We start from the raw sequence: 21,854 nt of genomic DNA, 5'->3' as shown, positions 1-21,854 counted from the left end.
GGAGTGAAGGGTGCATGCCCATAGGGAAGGGCTGGACAGGGCAGGGAAAAGGCTGCTGTGACCCAGCAGCAAGTGAAAGGGGAAGTTCACTTGAAGCGCCTTTCCCTTTATGGAAAAAAAAATGAAAATGCTATTTGCTATTTATAGGGCTAAAATGCTGGGACAAAAAAGAAAACAAACAAAACCGCATTGCAAAATGCAAACGTGTAAAAGACAACAACAAAGGGGGGGTGGCAAAAAATGTTTTGCTTGGGGCGGCAAAAAACCTAGAGCTGGCCCCTGGGGAGGGGAAAGGGCTGGGCTGGGCTGAGCTGTGGGAAGGGGAGAGGAGGGGAAAAATCTGGGGAAGGGGCTTGTGCTGCGGGGAGAGGAGGGGAGGTCAGGAGAAGACGAAGAAAGAAGGCACCAGGGGACAGGGGTGCAGGAGAGACAAATGCCAGGGGGCCAAGTGCAGACAATGAGGAAAAGGGCAGGAGGGGAGGTGTCAGTGGGTGGGAGGACAGGGTGATGCTGGGAGAGGAGAGAGTAAGGGCACTGGGGGCTAGAGGGGGAAGGGGAGGTGCTGGGAGAAGGCTTGAAAGAAGGGGTGGGCATAAGGAAGGCAGGGATGGAGCAAGGCATCTGTGAGGGCACAGAGGCATGAGGGAAACGGGGGGCAGAGAGTGGTGAGGGGGTGGGCAACAGGGAAAAAGAAGGCAAAGGGGACAGGGGCAGTGAGGGAAGGGGAAGGCATCAGGAGGGTGCAGGTGTCAGGGGATTCTGGAGGTGGAGCAGAAGGGTAGACACCTGCAGGGGAGGGATCAGCACCAGAGGAGAGAGGAAGGGCAGGTGTAGAGGGAAGTTTTAGGAGAGGGGATGAGGAGGGGTAGCTCACATGATCACAGTGGGGCTCCTGGAGGAGTGGGCACAGGGGGGAGAGAAAGGCTGGCGGAGGGGGCCAGATCTCAGTAAGGCTGAGGGCAGTGAGAAGGGCAGGAGTCAGGACAGCAGAGGAGGGTGAGGGGTTGGGGGGCAGCAGGCACCAGGGGAGCTGATGGAGCAAGAGGAGGAGACATGGCAGCAGAGAGAAAAGGTAGAGGTTTATAAGATATTTATTAATAACTTGGGTGATATTTATTAATAACTTATTAGTAATTACTATTCTTATTCTTATTAGGAATTTATGCCATGAAAAAAACACTTTTTGTGGGGGAGGGTGGCGAGTCCATTTTTTGTCTGGCGAGTAGGGTTTTCCATAATTTGTCGACCCCTGAATATTAATGTGCTATGTCCTGTGGTTGACCTTGAAGCATGTGTATTTTCAGAATGTACAACTTTATTACTAAGGCTGTCTACACTAGCACTTTTGTGAGTGTAACTTTCATACTCAGGAGTATGAGGGGAAAAAAGTCCCCCTGAGTGACTTAAGTTACACCAACAGAAGCACCAGTGTGGACAGTGTTACGTTGGTGTGAAATGCTCTTCTGCTAACAAAGCTTCCAATAATCATTGGGAGGTGTTTAGTTATGTTAATGGGAGAGCTCTCTCCTATCAGCATGAAGCAGCTACATAGGAGATCTCACAGTGATGTAGCAACATTGGTACAGGTGTATTTCTGAAAGGTGTTTTAATGTAGAGCTGGCCTGAAACTCAGGAATTTCAGCATTGTTATCTCTGGGGAAGATAGGGTCTTCCAAGAAAGAGGATTATATGGGCCTGTGGGGGGAGGAGTAAACTACATGAATATCTTGACAGAATTGAGAGTTTTAAAATTTTCTCATGGTTGGTGGATGTCAGGCCAATTGGCACTAAGCCTGATCTGGAGATGTAATAAAAAATATTCTTCAAATAGTCAGAGCAATCAAAGCCAAAAAGAAGAAGAAGAAGAAAAAAGAGAGAGAGAAGAAACCATTTTACTTTCATCAGTGTTTGTCAATGAGACTCTGGTCCTCGGTGCTCTAATGTGAATTTTGGAAGCTCCTGGGAGTATATTAATCTTTATAATTGTTTAGCATGCGATTTGGGCTTTCTTAGTCATTTCTCATCTTTCCTACCTCATACTATTTAGATACTTTATTAAAATATCTCATTTTAAATGGTGTGTGCTCTGCTAGAGTTACAGCTGCATTTCAATTAAATTGCTGCTAGGTGAACTATATCCACCCAGTCCTCAAAAAATCTGCACAACACAAAAGGAGGAGATTACACAAATTAAGAACAGGAAAAGTGTTTCTCCTGAGCCTCAGAAATAGAACACAACGAATTCCTCCACTGAGGTGGAATAATAAATGAAAGAGCTGAATGCTTGCCCAAGGATCCAGACAGGAAGATTATTTAGCACTTGGAAAATTGGGGCTTGGGAGTGACTTCTCATTCAAGGTTACTGGAAGCATCGCAGGAGTGAAACTCCTAGTATTAATTGGAGGAAGACTTGGCTAATACACTGCATGGAAAAGAAGCTCTCCAATACAAATGGATTGGGCAGTGAGGAGCGGGCAGAATTTATCAGAAAAAAAAGAGTGTGTAGCTATGTCCTATAGTCCATCACCTCATACTGACTTGACTTTCTGGGTCAGAAGTACAATCTGCCTCCTTCCTTACGCATGTTTACAAGAATGCAATGACCACTACTGTGGGAGAGCTTCCTGCCAGGAAATAAACCAGGGCAGTTGGCCTATGTCAGTGCCAAGTACATTCTTGTAAACTATCTTTAGGTGATTTACAGCCAGTTTCTCTAACTTAATAGGAGTATGAATGATGAAGTTGGCAATTGTACCACTAAAGTGCTGTTAGAAGTAAGCTTGCAGTGGGTTTTGGTTAGATATATGCTAGATTCGAAAATAATAGTTAATAAATGGAGATAAAATGTTTCAGTAGTTGCTTATTTAAAAAAAAAAGCTCATGGGCAGATCTTAAGATGGCCATGAATTGGCTGATTGGAAATGGGACACAGCCTTTGTCATGTTGGCCACTGTTTTGAATCTAACCTATGCTAGTAGTGAGAATAAACAAAGTTACATGACTATGAAATAAACTGCTGGTCTGAGCCCAGTTCCTAGTGAACAGGTGTGCAAACTGGTACTTTCATGCAGATGGTTGTATTAGCCATGATGATTGAACTACCCTCCTACTGCTGGTGTGGATGCATCGAGCCCACTACTGGAGCACTCCCTGCTGCTGTAGGATTGAGGGGAGGGAGGAAGCTTTCTTCACCAGTTTGCCTGTGGATAAATAGGGAATTTCCATTTCCAAAGCTATTAATCAGGCAGATTACAACAATATTAAATTCACTTGAAAATAAAATCAAGAATTATCCCATGAGCACTTCCAGTACTGTTTCTTTAGAGAAAGGGGTATTTGCAATGTCAAACCAATTTGTCAAAGTCAGCAGTAGTAAATTGTATAAATCAGTACTGGGGAGACTTAAATGCATTTTGGAAAGGGGAAAGTGCATCCTCATAGCTGCTAAGTAGATCTTATGTTTAAGATGATTATATATGGAAAAATCAATGTATCATTGACTCTAGAAGGGCAGTTTAATGAACTTAGTCTTTTTCTGGCCATTAATATTCACAAATTCCATAATGGCAGAAAGAGATGTGTGTGACTGTTTTAAGCCAATGTTTACAGAGACTAATATAAAATTTAGTAGGAAAGATAGAATGAGGGCTTATTTCCTTGTGGTGGGAAGACTTTACCATTCAGGACCTTGAGGACCCTCTGCACTGGAACATTAAACTGAGTTTGAAAGTAGTATTTTTATTGGAAAGCTTTCTGAAGGCATCAATGGTATTTTAAGGTAGAGTAATTTCCTGCATCTTAATGGATGGGAAAAGCACTTTATGCTTCAGCATGATGCATTTCCAAGCACTATTGCTTGAACTTTCCTATAATGAATTCTGATGTCATTTTTGTGTGTGGCTTATAAATGGCGTTAATTACTGGAGTGGCTCCCTTATGGATTGTGCTTTGGCTTTTTGCCCCCTTTCCTCTTAAAAGTCTTTGAATAAAGAAGGACTCAGTGGCTTGGGGGTTAATGTTAGGATAAAAAGCCCTTGTGTGCAAATCTGATTTTGGACCAACCTGGCCACAACCATTGTCTTCTGAGGACTGACTCATGAATAATCTGGTCTCAATCCAGTTTTCTGTTAACATTGTCAAATCAATTGTAGTTAGCCCAGACTGGCCTTCTTTGATGATGTTTTCTGCTATGGATTGGAATAGGCCTTAAGACTGAACTAATATCTCATATTTAATGGTGTGGTCCATCTAGTTCAGGGCTAAGTCAAGTGGATGCGGTAGGGTGGGGAAGGCTTGCAGTCCCACTGTGCTGTATGTACTACAGCAGGGCTACTCAACTTTGGAAGCCCCAGGGGCCACGATGATACTCACAGTACATGCCAAGGGCCGCAACTTTAGGCTGTGTCTACGCTGGGCCACTTATTCCGGAAAATCAGCCGCTTTTCCGGAATAAGCTGCAAGCTGTCTATACTGGCCCTTGAATTTCCGGAAAAGCAACGATGCTCTACTGTACAAAATCAGCCGCTATTCCGGAAGAACTATTCTGCTCCCGCTCGGGCATAAGTACTTATTCCGGAACACTGTTCCGGAAAAGGGCCAGTGTAGACAGCCCAGTAGTCTTTTCCGGAAAAAAGCCCCGATTGCGAAAATGGCGATCGGGGCTCTTTTCCAGAAAAGCGCTTCTATATTGGCCGCAGACGCTTTTCCAGAAAAGCAGCCTGCCAATGTAGACGCTCCTTTTCCAGAAAAACTGAAAACGGAATAGTATTCCGTTTTAAGCAGTTCCGGAAATTCATACCAGTGTAGACACAGCTTTTGTGTTGTTGCATATACATGCAAATAGCTTCTTTCACACTGACAGGCATGAATACAAAGCACTTCCCACAATGCCCTGGCGCTCCCCGCACCTCCTGCCTGGGGGTTAGAAATGCTGACACCCTATACCCAGTCTGTTCCAGCCAGCCTGTCTGCTTGCATCTTTCAGTGCTCCTCCCACCTGGGAGACTTCTCACTGTTGTGAAGCATGTTCCCAGTAGAGGCCATGTTCAAAGGATCCCACTTGTAGGCCACGTGTTTAGCCCTGCGTAATCCCAAACTGCCCTGTGGGCCACAAACATACAAGCCGCTGGCTGCATGTGGCCCACAGACCGCATGTTGAGTAGCCCTGTACTACAGGAATTCAGTTTCCTAAATGTCATCTGGCATCATCAACAAAGACTAATCTAATTTTCTATTACAAAAATAATTTTTCTGAAGACTCATTCTACTAAATGCAAAATAAATACAGAAGTAGAGCTAAATGTCAGAGACACTTAAGGTGCCACAGGACTGCTTGTTGTTTTTACAGTTACAGACTAACACAGCTACCCCTCTGAGACTTTCCAGGGTAGATTTTTATAGCCAGGTCTGCAAACATGCCTCAGTTTATTTTGTGTGAACATTATTAATGGGTTCTAACACCTCTCTTTCAGATCTTTGAGAACTTCTGTTTTGGAGAACTGCAGCTGAATTCAGTCCACCTTTCTCAGAGATTTTCCACAGACAGTTCTGGTTACTATGCTACATCTGGGCAGCTCACTTTCTCCTGAAATAACAACTTGGCTGCTCCAAAAGATCTGTTGGGTGCCCAGAATGGCAGAATAAATTTGATCTTGATTAAAGGGGTAACATTAAATTTGAAGCCTGATCAAATATGAAAAGAGATCTCTTATAAGGATTCTACAAAGACTGGGACACCGTGTTGCTTCTTCAAAAAAACATGCACAATCCACGACAGATGATGGATCTCTCCTGTATCCTTCCTACAAATACCCCGTCTATCTATCCTCTTGAAAAGCTCTGGTCTCTTCCACCTCACACAGCCTTTTCATCTCTTAATACTTTTAATGTACAGGTTTCTTTGGTTTAGAAACAAGCTGTCATCTATAAGATAAACTGTCATTGTCAGCTAACATTATATACACAGTTTATTTCTTGTTTTAGATGTTTGATGCAGTCTTACAAGTTTACAAAAATAACATTTATTTCTCCATATAGTCTCTTTCTCTCTGGCAAATATTTGTGTCTCAACCTCTTTTCTCAGTTTTGTTTGTAATGGAGCAGAAGATATGTCTCCATGTTGTTTACTTCCTTAGTTCAAAGCCCAATGAAGCCAGTGAAAAGACTCCTGTTAAATCAATGGACTTTGGATCAGTCTTTATATGAACCAGAATGTTGCACGTCCCTGTCTATATGTCACTAACTTGCTTGTTGTATACCAGTGGAGGAGACATACCCAGCTTTCTGGGTATTGCACCAAATCTTGAGTATTTACTTTTTAAATGGGCAACTAAATCTCAAAATATTTAAAATCCAGAAGGGCTCCACAGACCTTAAGAGAACAGTGTTAAGGTAAGTCATTACTTGGTGCCCAAACTGGAAGTAGTTCAGTAACATTATTGATGTTAATCACCAAATAAATTATTTTAAAAACCAGTGTTTAACTTTTGTTGCATTAATAAAGCTGTATCATAAATTATTTTTGTAAACTTTTTGCACTTGTATTAATTTTTATTTCATGTTAGCTAGGAATCATATCTTTCCAAATTCAGTCTGTCTTTTTTCACTAGATAAGCTAAAAAACTGATGATCCTTTTTAAATTTTATATTGAAAACATTCCTTTTGCTCAGAAAATCATATTTTGAATATTCATCTTAGTCTGAAACTTTCCTGTACATGTGTTTTTTCTCCAGCTCTCTTCCTATATTGCCCAGTGCCAGTACACACACATCCTCCCATGAGCCTCCTCCAAAACCACCTTGAATGCTTCTTAGCTCATAAAATATATGGATGCGTACTTGAGACATAATCCTGTGAGATACTGAGAGCTCTCAACTCCTGTTCATTTCAGCTTTCAGTGCCTCTCAAGGAACATATCTCAAGGTCACGCTATTAGTCATCCATCCAAAAGTACAGACCTGGATTTTATTTTATTTTATGGTAGAAAGATAAAAGAAACTTAGCATGTTTTATTTTTAAGATCTGTAACCAAGAAGCTGTTTATGCACTTAGCAACACACTTCAGACTAAATATTCAGGCTCTAAAAGGACACTGAGTACTATTTTTGTTCCTCTTTGTAAGCAATTACCTCTTAGAGACTTAGCAATAAAATTACCTTTCCAACTAGTGTTGCCCTTTTTAATATTGATTTTTTTTGTCTGTTTTTCCTCATTGAGGTCATTATTGTTATAGCTGGTTTTGATTATGTTGGATTAGATTCTGCCTCCTTGGCTAAAACTTGTTTCTGAATCCATACATAATCCCATTGAAACCAATGGGACTTGTGCACAGGGAGCTACTACTTCCCTTGAGCAAGAGTAGCAAGACACGGCCCTTTGTGCACAAATACTGTTATCACGTGAGTGAGCACAACGGTGGAAAGGGCATTGACGGCTGAAGTAGCACAAAACAGTGTCTGTATGGGTCCTTCAGTTCTGTTTCAGTTTTCCTCCCAGGAAGAGTTAAAAGAATGCTAGTCTGTTTCCTCTTCTGCATATTGTCTTTAGTATGGTTAATTTCTAGGACTGAAAGTCAAAGCTTTTGTTTGAAAACTGAATCTGGTCCTCTGTGATCAACATGTTTTGTGCCTCCAGGATTTTTAGCTCATCTTTATTTTGAATGTAAACATCATCTACTAGTCCTCTCTCGTGGAAAAAATTCTAATTTCCAGTAGCCATTCTAAGAATGTAACATTTTAAAGGGAGGGTGTCATCTTGAAACTAATGTTTGTCTGAATGTTGCAACTACTATTGTGACAAAAAACACCTACCACTACCATAAATTAAATTGAAGAAAATATTTTCCCATTGATTCCTTTGTGCATTTAACAGCACTTGGCACAAGTAGGCCTTATTTCTACAGAGAGCTACAACCCCCCTTGATTTCAGTGGAGCTTTGGGTGGAAGCTTGGGAGGGGGGGTTGCATAAAGCTCATTGCAGAATCTTGGCCCTAGCTAGGCTCCAACAGTGCCTAACCCGGACCCTACTGTTGAAGGGGATGTTCTGTCCCAAATGGGAATTGCTACAGCGCCATGGTGGCCTGCATGCCATGTCCAAGGTTTCCAAATGGCTGTATTTCCATTTAAATGATTAAGGGTATGCAACTGAAAAGGGGAGAAAATCACTGCCCCGACAATAGTTTTTTAAAGCTCCAGGCTGCCAGTATCCTTCGCCTCCCAGCAGAGATTCATCTGTAAAAAAAAGTTTACTTTAAAAATTCCCTGAAAACCCCCATTTCCCCCTGGCTCCCAACCTCGCTATCCGCCTTCCAACGAGCGCTAGCCCCCTACGCGGGAACCGGCGAACCCGGTTCTCCCGGCGCAGAGGGTCGGGCCCGCCTCTTGCCGCTGCTCTGAGGGTGGGCGCTGCCGCAGGCACTTTCCCTACGGCACCCAGGTGCCGGGCTCCTTGGCAGGAGACGCGCTGCTCGGCCGCCGCCTCGTTCCGTGGGAAGCCGGGCAACAGAGCCGCTGCCCGGCCCTAGGCCTCTGAGGCTGGCGGCGGCCGGGAAAGGGACTGGGTGAGGGGACGCGGCCGGGGGCTGGTGTGGTGCCCCCGGGCTTCCGCAGCGCAGCTCCTCTCGGGGCCCCGGGCCGGGCTCTGAACGGGATCGCGGCGCTCGCCGCAGCCTGTCCGCGCCCTCCAGCTCTGGGTTCCAGCCCGAGCGGCATGTGCTTCCCCAGGGCCTCTGTCGTGCCCGGCGTCCGGAGGCCTCTTCGGGAGCGGGGCTCGCCCTGTCCGCGCCGGCCGGCCGGCCCGCCCGCCTCTGAGCTCATGCCCACTTGGAATGCCGGCCCCTGCTTTCTGGGTGGCTCCCGTGTAACAGGTATGATGTCAAGTGTGATGCTGCTGCTACAGTGACTAAGCCAGCCTCCTTTGGCGCAGACGCGGTAATCCCATCTGTGCCGCTAGCGCGGGGTTTCAGAGTAGGGCATCTCATAATCAGGTCACATTCCGCCGAGGCGCCTCCATCCATCTCTCCCGAAGTCGGGAGATCCGAGAGGGAAGGAGACAAATCCTTGCTTTGCAAGAGGGGGAGAGGAAAAAAGACCAGGCTCGGAGATGAGAGCCCCGGGCTGCTGTCTGGTGCCACTGCTGCTGTTGGCTCTCGCCTTGGCGGAAGGGGACAGCAAAGGGGGTAAAGACGGAGACCATCCAGGCAATTTTATGGAGGACGAGCAATGGCTGTCTTCCATTTCTCAGTACAGCGGCAAGATCAAACACTGGAACCGCTTCCGAGACGTGAGTCTGCAGCCTAAACCCGGTAGCATGAAGTCCACCCTGGCGGAGGGCAGGCAGGCTGTTGAAAACCAAAAATGAGTGCAGCGGGGAAAACCTGTGCGAAAGAGACGCTGACGAGAGCGTTGCTATCTCTACTCTAAATGGATCCCTAAAATACACGGGGCGCCCTTGGTGGTCGTTGCTATAGGGAGGAGAGATTTAAATACGACTGGGCAGGCTTCCAGTACCAGGGAGCTGAGTACGAACTAAACGCTATTTATGGGAAAAATTAAATGATTCCATTTGCAAAGCTGTTTAATTGTGCGCTAACTAGAGACTACCAGGAATTCATTCGGGTGATGGAAGCCAGAACAGTGTGTGCCTCGGCTAGGCAGCAGTACCCGATCGCATTAGATTGCACGGGGGCAGGGCGAGCTGGGCTGAAGGTGGTAACTCCCTTTGCAAACGGTGGCCTTTAATTAGAGGAAAGGGGAGGCTCGGAGCAGCCTTGCAGCTGGGGCAGCTCGCTGCGTCGTTCGGTGGAAAACAAAGCCGTTCCAAAGTGCTCTTAGGAGTTTGCAACGGTGCGTCTGGCAAGGTTATATGTGGCTGCTGGGCCGTTGTTAATGAACACCTCGGTGCGTAGACCTGTGCGTTGAGATGAACTGAGCAAGCGTGAATGTGTGAGGTTGAAAATACTGCAGACAAATGGTGGCGTTTTTATTGACATGTGTTCCCCTGCTCAGTTACTGCCTGCACATAATTACTCCCGAGCTGTCTAATGCTAGCGACTCCACATACTGCTGCTTCTTTCTCATTATATTATTAGATCCACAATAACGGTTTCCGGATGGCGGGATCAGACAGCAAAATGACAGACAAAATCATTAAGAAAGCGAGAGAAAAGTAGGAGGGAGCCAAATGGAAAAAATCATGCGTGCAAAAAAAGCAGCAAAATCCAGGTGTCAAAACAAAGCCCAACATGGAAATCGCTTTTTCTCTCCTGCGGTTTTTTTTTTTAAATAAAAGGTTTATACAGTGTGCTAAGTGATAGATTGGGGTAGGAGAGGAAATAATAGCTCGGTCTGTCCTGCGCCCATTTTTCATTCTTATGTGCAGATTTCTCTCTCTGTGCAGGGTGGAGGCTGCAGGGAACTTAAAACCCGATGATAGCAACCAAAATGTGTTATAAGGAAGTGTCCAGAGGAGTCTGCATACGAGCAGAGTTATCGTGGAAGGAAAATGTATTAGACTTCGATAACTTGCAATTTTAGGGATTTGTTTAACTATACATCTGATGCTTTCTATATTCTGCTCTGGGTGATGTGTGGACCCTGGTTAAACTATTTGCTGCTCCTAAGTATATTTGTCAGCACAAAGTAGGGTGTGTTTGTTTCTTTATTTTTTCTTCTACATTTATTTTTTTTCTGTTTTACTTTTTGTTAATGTTGATTAAGATAAATTAAGAAGAAAGGATCATAGCTTCTTCTCTGGGATCTGCTGGATTGCAGTGTAAATATGAATTGTTCTATAAGCCCCTTCTGCAATCACAAAAGAGGAAGCCCTCTCCCTATATACCTTTGCAAGTGCTTAGTAATTAGAAGGCAGAATCAGAGGTTTCCTTTCATTTGTGTTTATGCACTCCGTTTCCGAGCACCTGTAGATCACTGGGGAAAATGCATGAGTATTTTTCAACAGAGACTTTACATTTTTTCCCCTTGTTTAAAAAAGCTCAGAGGTTGTAAGGATGACAGATCTACAGCTATGGGGACTGGGAGCAGCTGTAGTTTCACTTAGAGGCTATTACATTAGAAGGAAAAGCAACTGGATTTAGTAATAAAACTTGAAAAAGGATTATGTTTTTGCTCTCTTGACACCATTTCCCCCGCTTTCTGAAACATTTAGTATAATAATAGGCACTAACCTTGCTTATATGCTGAATGTATTAATTGCCATCTTCTAGCAGTAGAAGTCAACAACCAGATGCAGTCCCCCTTTCATTGATGGTATTCTCAGGGAGGTTGTGGGTGGACTTGAAGACTGAATACATCTTTTCCAACTCTAATTTCTATGACCTTGTGGACAGAAACTGAGAAGAAAGGGGCTAAACCCATGGCTAATGCTAATAGAGGTTTGGTAATGGCCTGATCCAGATATAAATAGCCACAAATTGTATATTAAAATTATTTTTAATGGAGGCAAGTGACTAAATATCTGAACAATTTTCCTGGTGGTTCTTCAACCCTTTTACTGCAACACGTACTGTTGAATGTAATGAATTGAATGGTCTCAGGTAATCTCTGCAGAAGAGCTGTCATAACTAGTTTTCAGAGCTTATCCCTGGCTCTGGAAGGAGAGAGACAGGTGATCCCATCGGCCATAGTACGGGTTTTAGTCAGGTTTGTGTGAGGATGCTAACATTGCAGTGACTACTTGAATCTTACTAACCTGTCCTACAAGTAATTCAATGTTTTCAGTTCAGGGCATTGCTAATATAGTAACTTTCACAATTACATCTAGTCAATAGTAATCAGCTGTATTTAGTCTATTTTAGACTTCAATTTTATTTTGCTACGGTCCAAGACAAGTTCGAGTTTCTACTACCTCTTAATGATTATACTCATGCATTAGTTATTGATTTCAGAATATCTTACTGCCCAAGGAATTCAGTTTGTAGTACTTTGTGTAAGAGTAAAATAAATCTGGTATAAGTCATTACTGAGATGAACATAGTGGATCTTGTTCTAAATGCCACTGGATGTTGTTCATGTTTAAAACCAATATATGATATAGGATACTTGGCCATTTCTGCTCAAGACTAGAGCAGAGAAGGTTGTTGCAAGTCAGGATTGGGGTACTTTGTCAGAACAATGTGAAAACCTGGGATTAGAATAGCAGGTGGTCTGGAAAATTAGGATTCTGGTGCTTTGGCAGAGTTATGTGGGTAACGCTCATGCACACATCTCACATGCTGTGTTTATTTAAAGGTATTGGTCCCTCACTTTCTAAACACCAAATGAGAACATTAATAAAATTCATGGGTAAATGAATTAACCAGTAAATGCTGTGTGCAGTTCTGTCTGCAGAAGAATAGTGCCCTGTATCTTACTGACAGTGTGTAGGTTATTGGGTCTCCCATTTCAGTAGCTTTATGTTGAAAGGCTAATATATTCTTGATGCACTTAATGCTCAAGAAAGGAGTGACTAGCAGTCCTGATGAGATATTAAAACTGAACACACTGTGTGTATGTGAAGGTTTCCTTCACATGGTGCAGCCAATGCACCTCTGTTCTGGTCTGCAACACTTGCGTCCCTTCCAGTCTCAGATCTCTCCTGAAGGGAGAGGCTCTGATATCCTGCAATGCTTAACAGGGGAATGTGCATTTAGAACTAGAGTGATCACCAGAGTCATTTCACTTGTGACCTATATTCGAACCCAGGTCTTTAGGGGTGAAAGGTAGTGAAAGTTCCCTGATGGCTGAATTGGCTGTTAAATAACAGAGTGCAATTTTCTTGTAAGTCTATCACTTGTGTGGATGTTTGTGGAATAATTTATGAGTTAATGGACCAGCATTTCCCTTCTTGATATCAAATCCCAGAGAGATTACAAATAAAAGCATTCAGGGTGAATTATCCTAGTACTTAGGGTCGGATGTTTGTCTCACAAAGCTACAAAGATTTCACAACTCATTGCGGCAGTCAGGCTGTATTCAGGAGATATACAGGACAGATCAGAGGTGTGCAAGGGAAGCCTGTTTATTGCTGTGCTTGGATCTGCAAGCACTTTCATTTAAACATGAGCGCCTACATTAATTCAGACATTCTCCTTGCCAAAAAGAGGACTCTGCGGCAGTCCTTAATTGGTGATGAAAGAGTGCCAGGACAGTATTCATAACTGATGCGGCAGGCTCCGAGGTGAGCTGCCAAGCCTAGTGGTGCTGAGGCTCAGCCTGACAAGCCCCAGCACAAAGTAAGGACTGCTGTGTTCCCATGAGATAATCCCAGAGCAGTGCATGGACCGTCCTTTTCAAGTTGCAGCCCTGTGTATGTGATTATGAATATGCATGCATCAGAGCTCTATGTGAGCTGCTGGGGGTTAACTTCCTGTTAAATAAACCAATTACTTTAATAGCTAAAAAGAGAGGATAAAAAGAAAGGGGTTTCCCTGTTAAATGCCTTCCCCATGGAGACCTAATATAAATACAGTCCAATACAGGACTGATAATTGCCACTTGGAGTAACTTGTTAATGTGTTCACATCCCTACTTGCAGTTTGTGCATGTCTACATTTGTACTCACTGGCAAACATGGTAGTGCTGGAATGGATGCCTATGTGGACAGGGGTTTGTGTTTCTTTTCAAAGTTGCTTAGGCAGCCATTGAAATCCCATTCTGCTATGCCCATGGACTAAATTAAGCACTGAAGCAATTTTCAATAATACTGATAGCTAGCCTGGATTAATAAACAAGCCCTTGAGAGTTTATTTCTGCTGAGAAATAGTGTACCCGATGAGTCACAATTAGCTATTTAAATGGCAAAGAAATTCTAACTAAGTTAGCTAGTGTATTGAACTCTTGTTCTCTAGTGTAGGATGCAAACTAACATGGAGATGAGACACAGGATGAAAGGAAACAATTATTTGGCAGTGATAAATCCTTCCTACTGTGTTCCCTGCACCACAGCTAGAACAAACTCAATTGTTCTTGCAGTTGTTTGGGAATTTGTTTTGCTCTATTTGTTATTGTGCAGTGTCTCTTCCTTTCTTTCTCTCTCTCCTTGGGGTGTCTGTGCTGATCCAGTCTGGTTCTCAGAGGCTATGCATCATCAGAAAGCCACACCTGCATAGAACTGCCAAATGCTGCAGTATTACTAATCATGACATGAGAATGAAGGCTATTGATTGAGATGAAAATAACCACTTTGTCAGACCAAGACAAATTCCATTCCTCTACCCAAGATCAGCATTCTCACTGCTTTCCCAGTGTTCATTTCTCTGCTTCTTTGATTTAGCCAGAGAAACCAAACCCTTCAACCAGGATATGCTTCTGAGCAGAATGCCCTCTCTGAATTTTAATGAGGTAGAATACTTGCCAGTGATGATTTGCACTGCATCAGGACACATGTTTTCTGTGAATGGGAATATCAGCTAGAGAAGAAAAAATATCAGTGTGCCATAGATTTTGGATTCTAAAACTCTAGGGCTGCTGCAGGCTTCTTGGGCAAGAACTGTTTTGTGCAAGGGTTCTTGCACAAAAGATCTTGCACAAGAGCGTGTCCAAACTGCCATGTGCTTTTGTGCAAGAGATGTGCTTTTGCACAAGAATGTCCATGGCAGTGTGGACGCTCTCTTGCGTAAGAAAGTTCTGATAGCCATTTTAGCCATAGGGCTTTCTTGTGGAAGACAGCCCTGTTGCCTGTCTACACTGCCTTCTTGTGCAAGAGGGCTTATTCCTCCTGGGGAGAGGAATAATTTTTGCGCAAGAAGCCCTCTGTTCCGATGCTTTACTGTAAATTTACTTGCACAAGAACACGTGTACAGTGTAGATGCTCCACGAGTTTTTGCGCAAGAACGGCCATTCTTGCGCAAGAAGCCTGCAGTGTAGATGTAGCCTAGGTGTTCTTTCCTACTGGAATTACAAACCCAAGTGATGCCCATATTACTGCTGAACTGTGACCCCTAGTGCAGTTTCGGAATGATGCCAGGGCTGAGCCCCAGAAGTTCCAGTAGGAACTCCCTGCCTGGTATCTCTTGTGACAGGATGTCACTTATAAAGGACTGTGGACTCCCTAGTCCTGGCAATTAAATTCCCCCTCACTGTCCATACAGACACTCAACCCTTCATTAAAATCTTCACTTAACCTAATCTTAATGTTATATTGGTCATTTCAATCTTGTCTGCCTTAGTTAAGCTTGGAAAGTCACACTTCTGCCTGTAAATACAAGGACAGAGACATGTGTAAGCACAGAGACCAGCATAGAGGTCCTGATCTGCCTATGGTTTAACTTCCCTTCCCCTGTAAACGGGAGTATATTGAGCATATGGCAGGACACTGTAATCTTTGCAGTCATCCTCAGTTTAAAAGGTGAGGGCTGCAAAGACTGTAAATTGCTCAAGCCAGCTAACTGTGTTGAAGTCTCCACTGATGCATCCTGGATTGCCTGTCACCCTGCTTCCTTCACAATATTGAAAAGAAGAAGATAAATTAAAAGCAAAACATCCTAACACTTGCAAAATTAAGCCCCTGAAAGTCAGATAATTCTAAAATTTAGGATCTTTCTTTCAACATCATCTCATCCACACTCCTCTATAATTTTGCAGGAGGAACCTTAATTTGTGGGATTTTCTGATTTTGCAGTCCCAGTATCCTATTCACACTAATTATGTTGCTTTTATTATAAATAGAATATTCAGGAGAAGGATTTTTATAAAGAAAACTGTCGAGGCAAATCTTTGAGCCAGATCTTCAGTTGATAACATGTAAACCTGCTCAGTGCTATTAGACCAGTGGAGCTCAGTCAACTCAATCATAAATGTGAGCTCAAGTGTGTCCCCAGTCTGGCCACTAGCCATTACCCCAGTGGGAGACAGCTGGGGCATTTTGGTGAAATTGTAATGTCAGCCAGCCTGGGGAAAGTTATCAGTTGTCACTGGTGGCCTCAGGCACAGACTGTAGCCCTTCTTGTTTGCACTTGTACCTTCATAGCAGGATAGTAACGTCATCTATCACACAATTATTTTTTAGCCATTCAAAATGTTCACTGACTAAATGGCCCAGTCCTTATAACTTACTGAACAATGTATTATACAATAGTCTTTGTAATATACATGATAAAATAACATTAATGCTACATAGAGGCACAAAGCTGAAATTGTAGAAAGTCAGCTAAACAGCAAATGAAGATTTCTACAGTATCTGGCTGCATTGTGCATCTGGTGTGAAATGAACTTGTGGCCTATGTCTGGTTCCCAAGGAAAAGTGTAATAATAGAATACTATCACAGCTGACATTAAGGGCCTGTCTATCCTGTGATAAACCCCCTTGGATGACCTGTAGCAGCTCGTTTTGGCTCTTAGGAGGTCAAACTGTGGGGCTATAGAATTGCAGTGTAGACATTTGGGCTAGGGCCAGTTATATCAGTGGAAATTACAAAAGCAAACAAATACCCCTCACAATGATGCCAGTTGTCTCATCAGCACATTCCTGCCTAAAATGTGAAATTCTGAGGAATTGAAAAGAGTTATTTTCTTTTTCCTTTAATTTTCCTCCCTGTGTCCTTATTCTGCTCTAGAGCACTTAATGGTTTCCCAGTCAGTGACTTCCCTCATATTCCACTCCCTAGTTAGGAAGTATCTGAATATTTAATAATTTGCTGGGACAATCCCCAAATCCCTGTCAATCATGAGGAGAGTGTTGTGTTAAGAATGAGCAGCAAGAAAGCGGAAGGATCAGAGTCTCCCAGCTCGCAGCTGCAGAGAGACACGTCCAGTTTTTTGTGTTAGGTGACCCTAACATATGTTGTTTGAGTTTGTCTCTAGACCTGCTACACCATGATGACCACAGAATTGTGTTGGCTAGACTATCACGATTTTGAAGAGATTCCTACTATTTTTCATTGCTTGAGAATCCTGCGAGTCCTGTTGGTGGCCTATTTGGCAGGGGATCAGAGGCACCGGTCTCTCTACACACTGCACTTTGGCCTTAGTTTCCAAACCTGGCTAGCAGAAAAGCAAAAGCAGAATTTGCTTTCTATTTTATAGTCAAGTTCAAGGGGCCCTAAGGGATCTGAACCTGTATATTTGGATGTTAACTGGTAACCTCTTGTGAGCAAAGCAAGATCTTAGGAAGGTGGGACCTGATCAATAACTAGTCTTTCCCTCCGTGTATTAGTTAAAGCCCTTTGGCCTCAGAGCTTTGCCTTCCTCTGTTCCCCAGTTCTGGTTGCACAGGGGAATATGATCATTGGCACTAACTGTGTGAGGGCTTTCTTGCACTGCCCCTTACCTTCCCCCAACTGAAAACTAGTGTCAAGGGAGGAGCTCACACCTTTAATTCTGGGTTTGCCACCCTCCATTTAAAGCTTCCTTTCTTAGAGGTGTCATACTGTCACGCTCCCTTCTTTAACAAGGTATTGAGGAACAGGCATACATTGAAGAAACTCTGGGTTAGAGAGGATTAGTCATGGTATGTTAGATAGCAAGGGGTGTGCTGGGGAGGAGAGATTGCAATAAATTCCAGCCCCAATTCTGTGGGGACAAAACAGGTCATTGCTGTGCACAAGCTAAAGACTTATGTGTTTTGGTGATTGTGTGTTCACTGCATGTTGGGGTGTGTTGTTCATAGGTTGGGCTCTGTTTTTTGTATGGCTTATAGGTGATGGGATGTTGGGGAGAGTGTCCCTGTCAGGTATTTTCGGGGGGTTTCATCCATCATTGTCTCTACTGTTCAGATTCTCAGGCGCTCCTATAAGAGTATAAAATTAGCTGTGATAGAGGGGACAAGGGGGTCCCATGTAGACACAGAGTTGGGATTTATCTGTGAGAGACACAGTAGATGAGGACATGCCTCCAGAGCTTTATGTTAACGAGGGGAAAGTGGATGGATCATGGACTCAGTCCATGAGCTGACAGTCATGAGATACGATGCTCTTAGGTAATAGCTGTCAAAGATTCTTGAAACCTATTCGATTGTTGAGTCCATCTCCTGAGAGCATGCATATATGATGTCATACTTGATCTTGGTGAAGAAGCTGCAAAAATCTTTTCTCTGTCCTCTGCATTATTTACCACCTCTCCCAGCGTAGCGTGGCTTACGCATTTAATGAACATTCTGTGACTCCCAGACCATTAGACCTAACTCTGACCCCTGTGGCATCCCTCTGCTCCATCCCATCATTAATCTCTTTACGCTTGTCCAAGGCTTTGATTCCAAGCCAAAATCAACTGGGCCACCACAGACTTAACAATGAAGAGGATACCAAAGGGGGCAAAGGATTAGTGGATGCTTTTCTAATGGGGGAGCTACCAGAGCAAACGGAGTGTCTGTCTGTTAAAGTGTCATACTAAGATGTAGCCTTGCCCCCTCTTGTTTCCAGCCCCTCCTGTCTTGAACTTCACTGCAGTCCAGAGTTCATGGAGGTGGTTTTTTTTTTTAAACCAGGATTCATTCCAGTGACTTTTAAGTGGTTTCTTGGTATATTGTAACTACAGCACATTCTCTATCTAGTGAAACACAGAGTGGCTTGGAAATACTGTCAATGTAATTGGGTTTCTAGGAAAATCCTACGGCTGGTGTGTCTAGTGATGGCCACTGCACTCTTTTCCCCTGGGAATGGCCTCTGGTTTGGGGGATTCTATTTGAGATTACTGCCCCTGAGGAAAGCGTCTTCTGTGATCTCCTGTTTTCTCCTGCTCTTTGGACCTCTTGGGTCATGGCAGCCATCTTCTTCACCAGGAAGGACTAGCCAGGACTCCACTTGAGGCTGTCACTTTCACTGACTAACTGGTTAGTGCAGAGTTGCCTTGGCCAATGTGAGATGCTCCCTCCGTGCAGAGACTGAGTCAGATGCATCCGCAGCACACCTAGAACCTGGTCTCCCATTCCAGGGAATGGAGAAAATGAAAGCAGAACACCTGTAATTCAGACCAGCCATATATTCAGTGGTGAGCACACGGACGGTTTCTAGAGACTAGTCAGGCTCTCACTATCCGTTCTGTGGGCTGTGGTGATTCTTTTGTTAAGCTGTCTAGTGGTCTCAACCAAGATCAGGGCCTTGTTATGCTAAGCCAATGCTGGGTAACCTGAGGCCCACTCGGGCTCCACCTAAAGCCTGCACACCCCCTGGCTGCCCTCTTCCCCTGCGTGCACTGGATCACAGGAGCACTGGACTTCCTGTGCCTTCCCTGCCCAGCACTTTCGGAGGTGCTGCAAATTGCCTGATTTGCGCTCTGTCCCAGCTGCTCCCCCTTCCTCCCAGAGCTGGATCACCGCAAATCAGCCATAATTCTCTGAGACATTTTAACTCATTTCCATAGCAACAGTTTGAAGCCACAAAGCCTAAACCATCAGTGAATCGTCTTTAAAAATACTTTTCATTAAGAAAAAATAAAGGCGTTACAGGCAGTCCCCGGGTTACGTACAAGATAGGGACTGTAGGTTTGTTCTTAAGTTGAATTTGTATGTAAGTCGGAACTGGTACATATTGTAGGGGAAACTCTAGCCAAACATTTCTCCAGAGCTCAGTTTTATTCTCCCACACCTCACTTCCCTCAGTCCTTTATTCTCAAGCTGAGGTGTCTGCTGAGAAAAGCCGCTCCGCGTCTCCCTGGTCTGCTGGGGTGGGGGGGGGAGCGCTAGCTTCGCGTCTCCCTGGTCTGCTGGGGGGAAGCAGCTAGTGCGGGGTTGCCTCACCCCGTTTGTAAGTAGGGATCCGATGTAAGTCGGATCCATGTAACCTGGGGACTGCCTGTATTACTAACTTAGGGTATGTCTACACTACCCCGCTAGTGCGAACTAGCGGGGTAATGTATGCATACTGAACGTGCAAATGAAGCCCGGGATTTGAATTTCCCGGGCTTTATTTGCATAAGCCGGCCGGCGCCATTTTTAAATGCCGGCTTGTTCGAACCCCGTGCCGCGCGGCTACACGCGGCACGGGCTAGATAGTTCGGACTAGCAAGCCATTCCTCGTGGAATGAGGCGTACAGATAGTTCGGAATGGCTTGCTAGTCCGAACTATCTAGCCCGTGCCGCGTGTAGCCGCGCGGCACGGAGTTCGAACAAGCAGGCATTTAAAAATGGCGCCGGCCGGCTTATGCAAATAAAGCCCGGGAAATTCAAATCCCGGGCTTCATTTGCACGTTCAGTATGCATACATTACCCCGCTAGTTCGCACTAGCGGGGTAGTGTAGACATACCCTTATTTAGCCTGCTCGTTAATAGACAAGTGGCTAACTTCTGTCCTGAATCTGCCTTGGCCAAGGACGCTGCTTATGTTGGGTTCATGTTTGCTCTATTCTTCCGTCTTCTTGAGTAGCTTATGGGACACCCCAAGTTTGGGATGTTGTATTGTGAGGCTGCCCAAGACTGAGAAAAAGCATCACAATGTATGGCTGTTAAAAGCAGGTCATCCCCTTTTATAAGGTTGTAAATATGCTGCATATAAAGAGTACTTGGTATTTATTTGCGTTAGCATAGAACCTAGAGGTCCCTTCCATGCTTGGAGTCCCATTGTGCCAGACACTGTCCATGCAAATACAAGATCATCACTGTTCCAAAGAGTTTGCAATCTAAAAAAAGACAAAATAGACAAAAAATGAGGAATAGGCATGTTCTTATCCCCAGTTTAGGTATAGGGAGGGGAGATGCAAAGAGATTAAGCAAATCCATTCTCTGATATGTTAATATAGCAAAGGTAAAAGATCAACTGGTCCATATTCAGCACTAGAAGCTCGTGGTTCTGTCTCTCTTAACTACAATGTACAGCTAAGCACAGGCTGCCTGGCATACCTGGGCTGGGAAACCAAGTACAGTAACTTACACAAGTACTAAACCATAACTATGGAAATAATATTATGCTTTGCTATGGCATCTTTCATCCAAGGATTTCCAAGCATTCACAGATGATGATGATGATAAAACCTAACAACTAGAGCCTTGGATGGATACAAAATTTGTATTTGTGTGTGATCTGCAAACATGGTCTGTGGATATGTGGATATCTGCAGATTTACAGGGCTCTACTAATAACCAGAACTGGTCACATGTTTTTTCTGTTGGAACAGTTTTCCATTGGAAAATGCTGATTTCACAAAAGCAAAATGTTTCAAGGCAGCCTGTGGTTGTCAACTTTTGATAAAACCATTCTGCCTGACAGGTTTCTTGCCATCCCACCATCCAAGTGACTCGCAGATAGGCTCCCTGGGCTGCTCAGTTCTCTGTCTGCCCAGCAGATGAGTGGCCTGGCTTTGTGGGATGTTTGCCTGCCAGGCTGCCCAGCCAGCAAGCTCTTCAGGCTCCCAAACACTGCATCTGGCCAGCTCTCAGTACCCTTGGCTCCCCATCTACCTACTTGGTACTCCGTGGATCCCTGGCAGTCTACCTGGTGGACTGTCAGGATGCCAACATCCAGCCCGTCTGGCCGCCTGCCTAGAAGGAACCTGGGAAGCTAGCCAGCTGGGGAGCCAAGTCACCTGCTGTTTAGGCTAGGAGCCTGCAAGTGGACAAATTCCATTTTCAGTCTCCAGAAATGGAATTTTTCTTGCTTTTTTTTTTCTCCCATAAAAATGTTTAGAGTTGTTCTTGTTCTGGTTCAGAATAAAACCTTTTTCAGAATCTCTAAATTTTCATGGAATCTAGTTCCTGCCCATCTCTCCAAAGAACTTTCTGTAAATAAGGGAAGCTGGGTAAATTAAGGCACAGAGTGACTGAAAGGAGTGTCATGGGAGGCTTGCAGTGACCTTAGAAATAGACACAGTTTTCATGCAAACGTCCATGGCAATACAATGAAAGGGATAAGAAATACAGACCTGGCTATCCCTTCATCCCATCCCTCTGTTGCCATGACTTGTCTTGCAGAATTATTTCTGACCAGAA

General features: G+C 44.2%; 2 protein-coding genes across 15 annotated transcripts in view; both read left to right on the top strand.

Annotated features, from left to right (window-relative positions):
• The window catches only part of ASCC1 (activating signal cointegrator 1 complex subunit 1), a 109,398-nt gene extending 100,325 nt beyond the window's left edge, over positions 1–9,073 (top strand). For all 13 annotated transcript variants that reach the window (XR_016350170.1, XR_016350169.1, XM_089780137.1 and 10 more), the window contains one exon: positions 5,472–9,073. Coding sequence is in view for 11 of the 13 variants with exons in the window: in XM_089780137.1 (XP_089636263.1) it covers positions 5,472–5,588 (117 nt within the window). In the remaining 2 variants the exon portion in view is untranslated. The remainder of the gene's footprint in view (positions 1–5,471) is intronic.
• A 24-nt stretch (positions 9,074–9,097) lies between these two features.
• The window catches only part of SPOCK2 (SPARC (osteonectin), cwcv and kazal like domains proteoglycan 2), a 57,423-nt gene continuing 44,666 nt past the window's right edge, over positions 9,098–21,854 (top strand). Inside the window, exon 1 of one of the 2 annotated variants that reach the window (XM_006122773.5) lies at positions 9,098–9,281. In XM_006122773.5, coding sequence (XP_006122835.1) covers positions 9,102–9,281 — 180 coding nt within the window. In that variant the 5' untranslated portion in view covers positions 9,098–9,101. Of the gene's footprint in view, positions 9,282–9,306; positions 9,899–21,854 lie in introns of those variants that run through there. The other variant, XM_075935001.2, reaches the window with a different exon arrangement.

The sequence above is a fragment of the Pelodiscus sinensis genome, chromosome 8, assembly GCF_052426305.1.
Source record: "Pelodiscus sinensis isolate ZL-2025 chromosome 8, ASM5242630v1, whole genome shotgun sequence".
NCBI lineage: Eukaryota > Metazoa > Chordata > Testudines > Trionychidae > Pelodiscus > Pelodiscus sinensis.
The sequence above is the reverse complement of the archived record's forward strand: the minus strand, read 5'-3'. Positions and strand labels throughout refer to the sequence as shown.